The 16,604-nt window shown below is 35.9% G+C and overlaps 1 protein-coding gene across 4 annotated transcripts in view; it reads right to left on the bottom strand.

Moving 5' to 3' along the window:
* The window catches only part of LOC143148653 (uncharacterized), a 54,006-nt gene extending 38,132 nt beyond the window's left edge, over nt 1-15,874 (bottom strand). For 2 of the 4 annotated variants that reach the window (XM_076315205.1, XM_076315232.1), the window contains exons 1-4: nt 15,281-15,874; nt 5,180-5,497; nt 4,216-4,437; nt 927-1,144 (exon numbers count right to left, since the gene is read on the bottom strand). In XM_076315205.1, the coding sequence (XP_076171320.1) occupies nt 927-1,144; nt 4,216-4,437; nt 5,180-5,497; nt 15,281-15,287 (765 nt within the window). In that variant the 5' untranslated portion in view covers nt 15,288-15,874. The remainder of the gene's footprint in view (nt 1-926; nt 1,145-4,215; nt 4,438-5,179; nt 5,498-15,280) is intronic. The other 2 variants (XM_076315223.1, XM_076315212.1) reach the window with 2 other exon arrangements.
* Between the last annotated feature and the right edge of the window lie 730 nt (nt 15,875-16,604).

Raw genomic sequence — 16,604 nt, forward strand, 5'->3', positions numbered from 1 at the left:
GGTTCATCTGTTTTTATTTTCTCGATAAAGTTGCTTAATTTATACCACGTGTTGCATTTGAATAGGTATCGGGTAAAATTACACAAATAAAAATAAAAATATATTATTCATGAATTTTGTCTCCATTCCTTGGCGAATAAAAATTTGTTTAATACTTTCTCTCCTACTAGAATTCAGTGACATATTTCAAACAGTTTGTACAAATTGCAACGGGAGGCAATCCGGGAAAAGTTAAATGATAAGTATCGCGTTCAATGTTATTCGATTTGTATCATATTTGCATTTTATCGTAATTTTTCTTCTGAAAATTTGGTCGTTTTTGTAATTTATCAACTCCGTGTTAGAATACCGCTGATGTTGGGAAACCAGTTTGGTTGGACCGATCGCGTGTTTTGAATTCATAATTTTTTCTCAACACTCCGCAATGATTTTCAGAAACGAAATTACACCGGTCGAGGAGACACGTAACGATCGATTTATTTTCCTTTGGGCCGTACTTAATTCTCCGATTACGATCGAAAATGCGTAAAGCGATTCAAATTTGGTAATTTCTTCTATTGTATTCGGAGAATCGACATAAAGATAATTCGAGGAAAATCGGAGACGATATTTCGTATTCGAAGCGTGCAGAACGATGACGTTGAATCGGTTCGATAGAAATGAATAAATTGATGTAAATAAATAAACGTAAAAATAAGAACCAAAATGTGCAGAACGATGACGTTGAATCGGTTCGATAGAAATGAATAAATTGATGTGAATAAATGAACGTAAAAGTAAGAACCAAAGCTTGCAGAACGATGACGTTGAATCGGTTCGATAGAAATGAATAAATTGATGTGAATAAATGAACGCAAAAATAAGAACCAAAGCGTGCAAATCGAAATTTGCGAACGAATTCGAGGATTTTGGAAAAAAAGACTCACCTGGAAAGTCCTTTCCGACGAGGAGGGTGGTGTCAACGGTGAATGATGAATTTGTCGGGTGACTACAGGTGTCAGAGAGGGGCTCCTCGAAGACGGTACCCTGGTTTCCTTCGCTTCTCTCTCGCAAACCGTTCCTGGTGACCAAATTTTACTTTTTCGCTCGACAGTAGACAAAACGTCGCTGGGTTTGGTGCTTAAATTTAGCGGCGCCTCTTCTTCTGAAATTTGCATCGAAATATTTGATCAAAAACGTATCGTTACAATTTCATAATTATCATTATCATTATTATTATTATTGCTGTTAATATTACTCTTTTTCTTATTCTTATTCTTATTATTCTTATTTGTGTTATTCTTCTTATTATTATTACTATTTGTATTATTCTTATTATTTTTATTCTTATTTGTATTATTTTTCTTAATGTTATTCTTATTTATATTATTCTTATTTGTAGTATTTTTATTCTTATTAGTCTTCTTCTTCTTATTATTGTTCTTATTTGTATTATTCTTATTCTTATTTATGTTATTCTTATTATTATTCTTATTTATGTTATTCTTATTATTACTCTTATTTGTATTATTCTTATTCTTATTCTTATTATTCTTATATAGTTATTCTTATTATTATTCTTATTTATGTTATTCTTATTATTACTCTTATTTGTATTATTCTTATTCTTATTCTTATTATTCTTATTTATATTATTCTTATATAGTTATTCTTATTATTATTCTTATTCTTATTATTCTTATTTATATTATTCTTATATAGTTATTCTTATTATTATTCTTATTCTTATTATTCTTATTTATACTATTCTTATTATTATTGTTTTTATTATTAATTTATTTTTGTTTTCAGCAAGATCTTTTGATACAAAAAGATAGCAGTTAGAGGAAGTAATATAAAAATGAGCAAAAATCGATAAAATGAAAAGAAAAAACGAATATAAAATTCGATCTGATGAAAGTTTTAGAGAAAGTAAAGATTTTGTACACTCGTGCCAATTTTTATTACGAGAATTACGATCGAAACATTAAGTGTACCGTTGTCGATGCTTTACCACGCACGTACAATTGAAATTGGTTATAACGAGCACAGTGGATAGGGGAGAGAATTTCTTCGTTGTAACCGTTACTCGCTACATCAGCGACGATTAATTCTCAATGAGGAGACGAAACGATAGATTCGAGAAAGAAGAGAAATTATCAAAGAAGAAAACAAAAAATTTAATTACACACCTTCGTAATATTTATATTCGTATATACATAATAAACTATATCCTGTAACATCAAACGGCATTCCTATATTTATTCGCAATTTTTGAAAACTTACACGCGAACGAAACGTACACTTTGATTAAAAACAATATCAATTTCAAACGATCGTACTACATCCGTATCATTAAATCGACGTTTGCTCGCAAATTTAACGTTGCAATGTTTCAACAATTTTACAAAATTTCTACGATAAACGTGCCCGTAAAATTACAAAACTGTACCCGGAAGTTTACGTATTGTTTATGTAAGTTACGTATGTTTACGTATGCGTTATTTGTATGTTCGTTACGATCAAACTCGATCGAAATTAATGCAAAAAAAAAAAATTTTGTAAAAACGGCCATTTATCGGGCGTGAACATACTGTAAGGGTATTACGTTATCGTGACAAGAACCTAATTCGTTATCGTTTCACAGACCGCGCAAAAAGGTTCGTCACGTAATTGGCGGCAATTTTCGAAATCGAGATGTCGTACGACGCCGAGAAGGATTCGTAATTGGTTTAGTTGGCAGGCTTTCCTTTTGTCGCTGGCGACAATACGCACGGACACTAATGACGATAATGAAGTATTTACAAACCGTCGGCGGAATGGAATCGTCGTTACTCGCTTACGAATGGAAATGATCAGCGAGAGGGTCACTTTTCAAACGTGCTTTTATACTTTTTCCACGATTACGACGTATACCAAATCGTTTCGGTGAAATTGCCAAGAAAATCGATCGAAACATTATTTAACAGTGGGATCGATGATTAGGGGATACTGACACGCAACAGCGTGTCTGGTATTAAAGTTACTTTAAATAATAGTAATTTGTTGATTTATTTAGTTATTTATTTATGAGAAATAAAAATTCAGAAAAATAAAATCGATCGAAACATTATCGAACAGTGGCATCGATGATTAGGGGATACTGACACGTAACAGCGTGTCTGGTATTAAAGTTACTTTAAATATTAGTAATTTGTTGATTTAGTTATTTATTTATGAGAAACAAAAATTCAGAAAAATGATACGGAACCATCGACGAAGGCTAACAATCGTATAATATTGTTTCAAAAGGTAATTGGAAAAGCGAAAAAAATTTGGAAATCTACAAAATTTATTGACATTAATAAAGTACTGGTGGATTTTAAACCGTCTAAATCTAATGACACTTGAATATACACGCTCGATGCTTGATTCAACTTTTGCATAGGAAACGTTAAATGATACTATAAATAGCCTTGAAATTTTAATTCATTTTAATTTATGCACATCAGGGGCCTCTATAAGACACCGTTTCCTTCTTAAGCAGGAATCTCACCGAACCCTTTACGGTCAATTTAATTGTATCGATAGAACGATTAAAGAACGTTAATCCGTCCCGCGGGAATATTAACATTTTTTATCTACACCTTTAGACGAATTGTGAGTAATTTACTTTTTATGTTTATAAATTACTTTTTTATCGTAACGTACGTTGAATACTAAAGGGTTTACAGATTATACAAATAAATAAATAAAAAATTATAATTCTCACCGAGTAGAATTAAGTAATTTACTTTTTATATTTGCAAACTCTTTTTTTATCGTAATTATATAAACTAGAGGGTTTACAGATTATAAAAGTAAATAAATAAAACTTTATAATTCTCACCAAATAGAATTAAATAATTTACTTTGTATACTTGCAAACTTTTTTTCTATCGTAACATACGCTATATACTAAAGGGTTTACAGATTATAAAAGTAAATAAATAAAACTTTATAATTCTCACCGAGTAGAATTAAGTAATTTACTTTCTATACTTGCAAACTCGTTTTTTTATCGTAACATACTCTGTATGCTAAAGGGTTTACAGATTATACAAGTGAATAAATAAAAAATTATAATTCTCACCGAGTAGAATTAAGTAATTTACTTTCTATACTTGCAAACTCTTTTTCTATCGTAACATACGCTACATAAACTAGGGAGTTTATAGATTATATACAAATAAATAAATAAAAATTAATAATTCTCACCGAATTTAGTCTTTTCCGGTGTGCATCTTCGTGGCGAGCCGGCTCTGGACGGGCTGAGAGGTTCCAGATGAATGGGCGAGCAATTCGTGACCGGCGTGGTTTGTTGAGTAGGAATTCTTGAGGACGGTAGCAGGGAATGGGGCAGCAACAGACTCACGTGTCGAGCCCACCAGGTAGCCCCCGCCGAACCATAACCACCGTACATCAGACCGCACCGTAGCTCTGAAATCGATCAAATTTCGGTTCACCAACCTATAGACTATTGACGGATGCCCGAAAGATCAGATCCTGGAAGGAATTTGCGACTTGCGTTGCGTCAGACGTTTTTTGGAAGGAAGATCGAACGATTTTTACGAAACTTGAAACGCGTGTGGAGTATTGAAAAATATTAAACTCCCTAGGAAAATTCTAGGATGAAAAATTCTACCGTACAGAAATTGTAACGTGAAAATATTCTGAACGCAAAGTGAAACATGGTTCATCGATGGCTCATGAGAATATTACTCGACGTGATCTTTCAGTAAAATAATGTTATAAAATATCTAACGATACTATTATTTTCTTCTACGAAATAATCAAAATTCTTTAGCCGAAAATAAAACGGTGGTTCGCCATTTTACTCTGCACGATTTATTACTCAAATAATATAATATTGTAAAATCCTTCACGATACTATACCTTTTACGAAATTATCAAATGGAACATATCCCACGATACTTTATTCTCTACTACTCAAACAATATAAAACATTTCACGATACCATCTCTTCTACAAACTAATCAAAATTTCCGAACCGAAAATAGAACGGTGGTTCACCATTTTGTTCTCCACAATTTACTACTAAAATAATACAATATTCTAAAATACTCCACGATACCATATCTTCCAAGAAATGATCGAGTATGTAACGTCGCTCGTCGATGGTCCTCGCGAAGCTCGACGCGCGAAATGAAAATTGCGTTACCTCGTGTCGTGGCGATGGTCGTCGATGGCAGAGTTTGAAGTCTCGTGTCGGGATTGTACGTCGAGACGAGTGTGAACGCGCTGAAACGATCCGAGGACGGTTGATTCAAACTCGATGAGCACACCGAAGAAGGATGGGAGGATGTCGCGATGCTGTTGGTGTTTCCTGCCGCGCCGGGACTCCAGGGCGATGGTGGCAATGTAACGCTCGGGCTGCTAGGTGGCGATAGTGTCGCAGGGGGTGACAACGCGCCAACTGGAACTCCTACGCCACTGCAGTGGAGCTCTGGTTTCGTGTACCAAGTCCGTGGTACCGCTTCTAATGGACAAACGACAAGCAAATTGCTACCGCATAGTTCGCGCGTAAACGGTGGCCATCTTGACACGTTCACGGTCCCACAAATTGAAATTTGGTCGTTTCAAAGTTCAACGATCGTCGCTCGAACGGTGAGCTACTTCGGAATTGCAAAACGTAGGTTGATACAAGTGAAGACACGTATGGTCGAGAAAATAGGGTAGAGTATTTATTTCTGTGAAAATTGATGCAACTTTTTATTATTCAGGCTTACGAACGTGGACTGTGAACGTGCGATATGTCCCCCGTGTATCCAACAATCTTTGTATCGTTGCTAATATTTATCGACGGTGGAGTCCTATCATTTAGTTCACGCATGCGCAGTAGCTATCTTAGTGGATATAGCTGTTTTAGTAAATATCTGATCGGTAGGAATACTTTTTAAATAAATACCAGATCGTTTGGAATACCGTACAATACCGAGTAGATCGATCGTTTGAACGTATTAGTTTGAAATTCGTCCGAAAAATTAAGAATCAAAGGAGAAATTAAATTGTTGTCCAATTAAATGTATTGAAAATGCAAGAAAATTTTCTGTACAATCGAATGGATCACAGGGTTGGAATTGTAATATATTTTTCTATTTTTATCGTTTCGCGATTGTATTTTCTTCATTTATCGTTCAAATGGTTCGCGAATGTTATATTATTGCAACGTGTGTTTGCTTTGCGAGTAACTAAACTCGCCTTTAGTTTCCAGAGATTGTTTCGCGACGAGCGATTACGCTCGTAGGAACGAGAGAAACGGAACGTGTGTCCGGTGTAGTTAAAAGCGAGCTTATGTTAATGCATTATTCCTGCGTACCATAGATAGCCGCAGCTATCAGATTTATAGAGAAAATCACAATCGTGTTCCTCCCTCGAGCAACGATTATGAATTATATATCGTGGACTACGCGTGCGTGTGGACGTTCTAGACAAGGAGGACAAAAGCTTTGGCTAATCGTAAGCTGAAACAGGTGTGATCGTTCAGAGAGATTCGTTCGTGGCAGACCGAAGGCCAGCGAACTTTTGTTCGTTTATACAGATTTTTAGAACCTGAGAATCGATCGATGGCAAACAGTTCATTTGTCGATAGATTTTTGATAATTGTCACTTCGAAAGATAGTGTAAAATTCTGGCCATTATTTTCTCTCCACAGTGTAGTAAAGGATGAGTAAACTTTCATTCGTTTATTCAGATTTGTAGAATTTATTCAGGAATTTTTCATTTAATTAAGAATCGATTAACGAGTTATCTAATTATCGGTAAACATACTTTTTGAAGTCACTTCGAAAGATAATGCAAAATTTTGGCCATTATTTTCTCTTCATAGTGTAGTAAAGGATGAGTAAACTTTCATTCGTTTATTCAGATTTGTAGAAATTATTCAAGAATTTTTCATTTATCTAAGAATCGATCAACGAGTTATCTAATTATCGGTAAACATACTTTTTGATAATTGTCACCTTGAACGGTAAGGAAAAATTCTGATTATTATTTTTTGTCCATATTATAGTATTGTATAACCGGTTTTGTTTGTAACGGAAAGCCAGTGAACTTCTATTCACCTATTCAGACATTCAGAACTTAAAGATTGATCAACAACGAACGACACAATTATCGATAGATATATTTTTGTATGCACTTTCTTTTATATCGTTTATATTAAATTTAAATTCTCCAGGAATAAGTCATTGATGTCCGAATATTCGGCTGTAGGTGTTCCAATCATCGATGTATAAATGAAAAGTATGAAATTCTTTTAATTATGCGATATTGCCAGTCACTCAAATATCAAAATTCTGTAAGAATTCCAGTCGAAGAAGAAACAAAAAAAAATCTCCAAATGTAGCATTCACTATGATCTCCCTAATCCTCTGATCACTGAGCTCACTAACAGAACTGAACACTATAGATTCTAATTAACGATCTGTACGTAACTATAGTTGTTTATCGTGCTACTACTGGTCTCGTGCTAGCTGTAATGCCTAAAATTCTTGACAAGAATCGATTGTTTTAATGTATATAGATATATATAAAAAAAAAAATTTTTTTTCGTTAGCAAACGTTAACGATGTGTCTCTGTTTCACGGACGACGATCGACTTACAAACGTGTCTACAACGAAGATCGTAATATGTGTTCGAAAACACATCGTACAAGGAAGACGAGTTTCGCGAGTAGAAATAGATAAAAATTATACCAGAAGGTAGATAATACGTTTGCAGATAATACCAATAAGTAACCCGTACGAACACTCTTAAACAAAGCTTTATTTACGTTGTCGTTTCGACTCTTAGATATTAAAGTTCAATTAACGATTTGTAAATTACACAACAAAAATTGTAAACATGATGAAAATCAAAGAAGGGGAGGGTAAAGAAGAATATTGATTACCTGAATATTAATTACACCGTGATAAGAAATAGAAAAAATTCGAATAAGTTTACGAACGAAAATAAGAACAAGATGGATCGCCTAACTCGATGGATTCAATTTTTCTCGTACACCAGTGGACAAATAGAAATTTTATTTATCACGGATAATGCGATTCGCAACATTCGAGTAGACGTTTGATTTTTCGCGCGTTTTCGTTTACAAGATCATCTTCAACTGTTTTTTCTTTTTTTTTACATTTAACCCTATAATTTGAAATCCAACGTGTCCAAAGACAAGTTTTTCTTTGCGTAAAAGAATTCTAAGGTTATTATAAATTACACAGCGAACCTAGATATTTGGTAAACACACATAGGCTGTCGCTAGGCCAATGGTACAAGAAAATGGTAATAGCCGCGAGCGAAGGCTTTCTGCTCGAGAGATAACGGGCGCGCTCGCGCGTAAATGTACCTAATAATCGTGACTCGTTGTTTGAATAAATCTGTAATACGATTTGCAAACACGGGTGTGCAAGATACACGTATATGTCGTACCTGCTTAGCATAGATAGCGGAGGTATATTGCCCGAGTTCGATGTCAATCACCGACCGTTATTTATCGCCGAGTTTAACGCTGTTTGCGTTATTCCGCGAAAGCGAAGAAGGAAAAACTCGCGTTGCTCGTCGTACCAACGTACACGTCTAATCGTTACTAGAAATTACCGAAACGTGCTAATTTACCAGCAACGATCCAGGAACATTCGTCGCGAACATTATCCAGCAATTTTAGTACCTTAAATGGTTCGAAGATGCATTAAGTGCAACGAATTTGTTTGTCGGTGTGTTTGAATATTGTCGAATGATGTTAGATTCTAATTGTTACTAGAAATTACCGAAACGTGCTAATTTACCAGCAACGATCCAGGAACATTCGTCGCGAATATTATCGAGCAATTTTAATACGCAAAATGGTTCGAAGATGCATTGAAAGTAACGAAATTATTGGTACGTTTAAATATCGTCGAATAATATTATATTAATTTTATTTGGACTACGTAGAGCGAGATTATGGTAATTCTGGTTTTTTAACGTTTACTTGTTTCCCATCGGGAGGATAGATTATTGAAATAGGTTACGTGATCGGCGTGTTTCGTACTCAAAGAACGATTATAAATACATTTACGATAACGATAACAATTGCGTAAAATTATTGTCGTTTCCATAACCGTCACTAAAAAATACACACGATTGCAAGTAAATAATTGGTTACAGTTTTCGGAACTTTTAAGGTGTACCAAAAACACAAAATTGAGATAGAAATTACGCAAAATTTGCCTCGCATTTTTCCAAAGTATTTTCAAATATATCTCGATTATCGATACAATTGCAATTATTGATATTAAATCTCTCCGTATTCCTTATTCGATAATTACACAAAGTACTATTCGAATAAACATCGAACGGAATTTACAAGTGGAAATATTTGCATAATTATCCACAACTCTTTTTTTCCAAAGTGGAGACTAAATAGAGTATCAATTACAATACAGAGATTTCGTGGCATTAATCTTTGATTTATTATAATTTATAGATTATATTTTACGATTTTACCGATGAAAACCGAAGTGTAATGATCGAGAACAATAATAAACTATTCGATAATTCCGCCAAACGTCAAATTTAGCGCACAATACATCGCACGGTTGAAAACGTTTAAATATGTATTTTTAAATATATATGGTTACGCCAATGATTTTCAAAAAAAAAACCAACTTCGATCCACTTTTCAAACATTCAATGCTATCGTAATTGTTGGAAGTATTTCACTTTTGTAATTTTTAATTTTAATAAATGGGTAGTTATTCAGTTTTAAACGTTCCCTCGTTAATTTTTAAGTTCTATTAGCGCGTGGAATAAACGTCTGACCAATGGTTTAACCCTTCGTGGATGGATGGCGATATATAGTATACTGGACAACGCACCGTTAAATTTTCGAACGCGTATCGGTTAATTTTCGGTCGACTCGAATTAATAGAACTCGATCTTCTTTCAAGACAAGTAACGGTTCGTTAAGTTTAAATTAAATATACTGATCGGGTTGTGTCATTTTTAGATAAGCGATCATTTCCTGCCGTCAACCGACTCGTCTAGCGTTCGTACTCCAAAATGTCTGCCAGTCGAAGGAAATATGTCGTGCTTTAATACGTGCTACCGGACGCTCGTTAACTTCGTTAACTGCACAATTTTCCGGGGATTTCGCGCAATAACATGAATTAATATAATCTTCTACAATCCCTGTACAACGGAGACTAATAGCGCGAAATTTTAATAAAAGAAGCGTGCCCTTTTATCTAACCTAAATTTTACATTCTATCCAAATGCTGATATTTCTATTCCAATGTAATGATAAAAAGTTTTCAGGAGTTTTTTATAGTGTACAATGTACTTTAATATTCTATACTTTTCAGGAAACTTTATTTTACGGTACATCTCAATTCGGTATAGTTTCTAAGTTAAATTTACTACAAGAATAATATATTTTTAAAAGTACACTAAAAAGAATTGAATTTCTCAGCTAGTTCAATTGTGTTCGTTTATTTTGTATAAAATGTGGAATAATGAATATGGAGTCTTTACGTGCGAGACTTGGGGTAAATGCTCCGTTTGACCACTCATGGTCGTGTGCATTGTATAACAAGCTAATAAAAATTATTTTTCGTGTAATTGTATCGGTATTGTTAATATTATTTTTGCTGAATGAAATAACTTTATAAATATAATAAGGAGGAACTATCCACGTTGCAATGTTCTTAATTGTTTGGTTGTCGTTCAATAAACAAAATTACCCACAGAGGGAGAAGAAACTATAAATAAATTGAAATGGTAGATTCGACCAATTTTAATAAAAGTATAAATTTTTTAGAAATATTAACGAAAGTCTGTACATTTGTCCGATACTCTGTGTTTTTCTCTAAATGCAAGAAGAGGTTCGCGTAGCTATCAGTGGCATAAATGATTTTATGCAAATTACGTAGGTAGTATATCCTTCGAGAATGAATTCTTATCTAGTGTCAGTTAACGTTATCTTTGATTTTAGGTTGTATACCTACACTTAGTATAAACATGTCTCACACTTGCTGGAAATTCCGATCGTTTCGAATAATTTCGAATTCGTTTTGTATTCTTTACTCGAATACGGTAATAATCGAATAGAATATAGTAATTTAAATTAAACACAACGATCTTTGTACACGTTGGATCGTACTAAGGGGTGTTCTACTATAACGAAACTATCGAATGTCGAATATATAAAAATATTTAATCATTGAACACCTTTCTTTCATTGAAAACACGAAATAAGAAACATAACATCGAACTATTGTATTAATAATTCTTATAGCTTATCGATTTTCGCGTCTCGTATATCGCCTTGCGTCCACTTATTTGCGCGAAAGTGTTAACAAATATCGTGTCAATAATGCACTATCGAAAATAGGTAGATAACTATTTCCTCGAAACGATAAAATATTCTTTTCCTTGTGTCTTTTTGGGCATGTTTGTTTCTCCATGTTAGAAAGTGTTAACCAATGTCGCTATAAGAATTCAATATAAAAAATAAAGACAATATGGCAAATAAATTTTCCTTACGTCCTCTTGCTATTTAACTCAACTCGAAGAGCTTTTAATAGATTATTTACTTTTCAAAATTAGACATGAAACTTCGAAGTTAGAATCACCAGAAGTCAATGATTTTTCGTGAAACGTCGAAAACTTCTAAAAGCAATATGGCGACGAAGTCTCCTAAATGGTACCCTTAAATTCTACTTACGTCCTTTTGTTATTTAATTCAACTCGAGGGGCTTTTAACAGGCCAATTACCTTTTCAAATTAAACGCAAAGCTAGAACTAACTAAAAACAATAATTTTTCGTGAAACGTCGAAAACTTCTAAAAGCAATATGGCGACGAAGTCTCCTAAATGGTACCCTTAAATTCTCTTGCTATTTAATTCGAGGGGCTTTTAACAGGTCAATTACCTTTTCAAATTAAACGCGAAGTTAGAACCAACTAAAGACAATGATTTTTCGTGAAAACTATAAAAAGTATATATTCGTCGAAAACTACTAGAAACAATATGGCGTCGAAGTCTCCTAAATGGTACCCTTAAATTCTCTTGCTATTTAATTCGAGGGGCTTTTAACAGATCAATTACCTTTTCAAATTAAACGCAAAGCTAGAACCAACTAAAGACAATGATTTTTCGTGAAAACTATAAAAAGTATATATTCGTCGAAAACTCCTAAAAACAATATGGCGTCGAAGTCTCCTAAATGGTACCCCTAAATTCTCCTTACGTCCTCTTGCTATTTAATTCAACTCGAGGGGCTCTTAACAGACTATCTACCTTTTCGAATTAAACGCGAAACATCGAAGCTAGAACAAGCTGATAAACAATGATTTTTCGTGAAACGTCGAAAACTACATCGAACCAGATATCGATCGTTCGACATCGTGGTACCAAGTGGTCGATTAAGAATGTGTAAACAAGTGTCGTTGGTAAACGATCGTCTCCGCGTATTCCTTTCTTTCTCTTAATGAACGCTTCTGGGCCCGCCCCCGCTAAAAGATTCTGAATCGGCGACAAGAACAGATGTTCACTGAAATCTGACGCGTAGCTACAACGGGAACAGGTTGCGCAAACAGCTCGTTTTATTTTTTCCTTTTTTCTCTCCTTCTTTTTTTTTCTCGTTTTCTTTTTCAAACGAAGAAAATTCGAAACGGGGAACACCTGAACGACGAAAATAAATTCTTCTTCGACGCGCAACCTTGCTCGGTTATTTAATACGTTTCCGTGGATGTAATTTCGGCCGAGGAACGTCAACGTCTATTGTTCACGGGTGAAAATAACGAAGAAACACATTTATCATGGAAACGTACTTAAGCTCGAACTGCGACGCTTTTGAACAGACAGCCCGTCATCGTTTCGTAATTTGTTCTACTTCGAAGTAAGCACTTTACGAAGATTGCATACACTTATGTGTATCCCCCACCGTATCCGAATGCTCCAATATACGATTATTTACGTAATACAGTTGTTGCAATGATAAAAGATTCTTAAATATTTAACCAAACTGTCGGATCTATTCCTATTCAAACGAAACGAAGCTCAATACCGAAAGAGCGATCATATTAATATTCATTGTAAAAATTAATTATTCGAATACTTTACGCGCCTCCATATCGATTCAAAGCTCCACTGTATTTACGTATATTTCTACATTTTTGTACATTTATATACTTCGAATAAATATTACGTATTTGTATTTGTTAATGTGTCTTTCAATATCGAGCACAGAAGTTTCTCAACTTCCACTTTTCCAAAGTCTGAAAATTTTGTATTTTTGAAACACGAGGTATCGAATTGACGGATTGGTCGGGTCTGTCGCTTTATGTTGCAAAACACGAGTTTTTTTAGTAAAGTTTCGTGCAAAAAATTCGAACTTTGCAAGGAACTGCACATCCCCGAGTTGTAGCCAGGGATAAATTTATCGCTTCGTGCACTTCAATTCGTGCATTTCGATTAACGGCTACGACTTCGTTTCGATGTTATGTTTTTCATGCCTAGTTAAAATTAGATAAGGTGGAAAAAACAAAGCGCAGTGAGAAGGTATAACCTCGTTTATCCGGTTATCCCGGTGACTGCCATTTACGTTGAACGTAACGCCGGGCAATTTTATTTGTCACTGTGACAAATAAAACCGTGTTTTCTCGCGGTGAAAACAGCCGGAAAAGTTGTGAAAATTTTTACGTTTCTCGTTTCATCGAACCGTTGACGATTTCGTTTCTCAAAAGGGTGCAAATTTCAAGGGTACCTTCTCACGTGGAATCGTTGAATATTAATAGTTGCGAATGAACCCCGCTTTTAGGCAACTGTTAGGTCACTTTGTGCGTCTCTGTGTTTCCACGTTTCACCATTGCATTCCTCTGGTCTATAGCGATCGATTTCCGGTAATATACTGTTGTTTTTAGAATTGAAATTATTTTAGATAATATCAACGATGCTTTCATCGGTTATGGTCTAATTATTGGCTTGTTCGAAAAGTCATTTCGTTTTTTTTTAGTGAAAATGAAACACGATTTTTTTGTAGAGCGTATAAACGTTTTATTTAATCATATATTCTATATTTTGGTAAACGAAACGACTTTCCGAACAACCCAATATATTTACAAGCTGATAGTTACAGTCTTCTCGAAACAGTATTTGTGAACTAATAACTATAATCTTAGCGAATATTCATAAACTGATAACAACAGTTTTCTCGAAACGATACTTATAAACAGATATCTGTAATCTTATGGAGATAATGTTTATAAACTAATAGCTATAGTCTTGCAAAATTAGTACTCGTTTGTAAAATACGATCCTGTAAAATTGAAACACTCCCACCGTGGCGAAATAAATGCATTTATGCATTTATCGAAGAGATCGATATAGATGCTCCGGAATTTTCTTTTTTTTCTTGTATTGAAAATTTACAAACACGAGTTCGATACATATGGGATATTTTTGGTTCAAAGAGTTTTTTATACGGTCGAACGGAAGAAACTTTTAACTTGAACGGTCGTCCACTTGTACAACAATATCTTTGGCTCGCTTTATCGGTGTACTATTTATAGAAATTGATTTATTTTCGAACACTGGTGTCAATTTCAATGTATCCGTATTCGTGACGTTAAATTTGTTCGAAAAAGTCGTTCAACGTTCGAAATAAATTCAATTGAAAATTTTGTCGATATTTACGATCACGTGGAAGGTTTTGTTAAAAAATAGATACTCTTCAACATAGATTCTTCTCCGATTAATGTTTAACCGAGAAACATCGATCATAACGCTCGAATTCTTCTGGATCACCGATAAAAGCTCGATCGCGAAAAATCGATGTACATATGCGAGTCCATAGCATAAACCCAAACTTGTGTACTATAGCTAGCGAGCGAAAAAGTTTCCATACCTTCGACTCGAGTATCTAAACTAACATTCTCGCCCGTGTCGAGCTAACAAACTTTCGGTGATCTCGGTTGGAAGCTGTTTGAACGTGTCCTAAGCTAACTCGGACCTCGAAAACTCCAAAAAGTTCGTACACCCAGGACTCGAGTCTCTGAACCAATATTCTCGCCCGCTTTAAGTTAACAAACCTATCCAAGTAAGCTTCTAACTTCTAAAACAAAGTTTCACCATCTTCGACTCGAGCATCTGAACTAACATTCTCCTACTTCCAGTAAACAAAAGTGTCGACGATCTAGGTTAAAACCCGACTTGGATTCTTCGACATAAACGAGAAAGATACTCCCACATCCGGAGAAATACGGAAACACGTTAAGAGAGACTCACCGCACATTGCGTCTGACTCGTTGATCGATCGATGGGGCGTTAAAGCTTCCGACTGTTCATGGAGAGGAACAGTAATTCCAGGAGCAGGGTCCTCGGTAACGGGTCACCTTGGGTTATCGTTTCGCGGTTCGCGCACAAATTAAACACAAATGTTTCAAATCCACAGACTCGGTTCCAATGGCTGTCGAGAGTTATCGCTGGAACAGTTCGATCTCTCCCCTTGATGGGGTGGATCCTTGGTGGCGATTCGCGGCGCCCGAATGTCTTGGGTCGGCACCGTTGATCGATCGATGGATCGGGGATACACTTCCTTTCGAACGCGACACTGCGCCTCTGGAACACGGAGGACGGTTCCGGGATCGATGAGCGTTCAACTCCACCCCCACGGGGGACGATCGACTCGTGAGACGAATGGATCGTGGTCACCGGTGGTGTTCGAGCGACTGGTGGAGCACCGGGGCCAAGGCTGTCCGCCGCGATCGTTCCGCAGGAAGATGCTCTCGTAGCGTCCTGGCTAAGAGCAGGACCCTGACTGACCTCGGTCTGGCCGAGGAGGGTACACGCACGGTCTCGCGTGGAGCGCGCGTCGCAGTCTGCCGGTAGCTCGGCCCGTTTACGCGCTCGGGTTTCTCTCTTCTCACCTGCGGCACCTCGCGCTTCCCGCCGGCTCGCGCGCGTCTCGGCTACCTGGAGGCCACGCCCACCGCGCTTGCACGCGACTCTAGCCCACGGGAACCTAGCGCCGCGTTGGTGGGGGCGCCGCTACGTCTCTGCCCCCCGGACGATCTCCCCCACCCCCACCCCCCACCCCCCTGTTCATCCTCTTTCGGTGGAGGCGCTCCGTTTTTTCCTTCTCTTCGGCGCTTACCTAGAGGTATCCGTGCACGACGCACGGGGAGTGTTTTTCCCGATAAGTTGCTCGACAAGCGATATTTCATTAAAATTATCATGTTAATTTTTATCGTCTTTATCTACGATGTCTATCCGATGCACAGGAGACTATTTTTCTTGAAAAGCTGATCAAAAGTCGAGTTTAAGAATTTGATCTAAATTGTCAGTTTTTTATCGATCTGTAATTTATATTCGATGCACAGGGGAGTATATTTTCCAAAAAGTTCCCCAAAAGTCGATTTTACAAGTTTGACATAAATTGTTATTGACTTGTTTATCTACTATGTCTATCCGATGCACCGAAGGGTGTTTCTCTTGAATTTGATGTAAATTGTCATTTTCTTGTCGATCTGTAATGTAAATTTGAGTGCACAGAGGAGTGTATTTTCCGAAAAGTCGATTTTTAAAATTTGACGTAAATTGTTCACCTATG

The sequence above is a fragment of the Ptiloglossa arizonensis genome, chromosome 1 (assembly GCF_051014685.1).
Source record: "Ptiloglossa arizonensis isolate GNS036 chromosome 1, iyPtiAriz1_principal, whole genome shotgun sequence".
Lineage (NCBI taxonomy): Eukaryota > Metazoa > Arthropoda > Insecta > Hymenoptera > Colletidae > Ptiloglossa > Ptiloglossa arizonensis.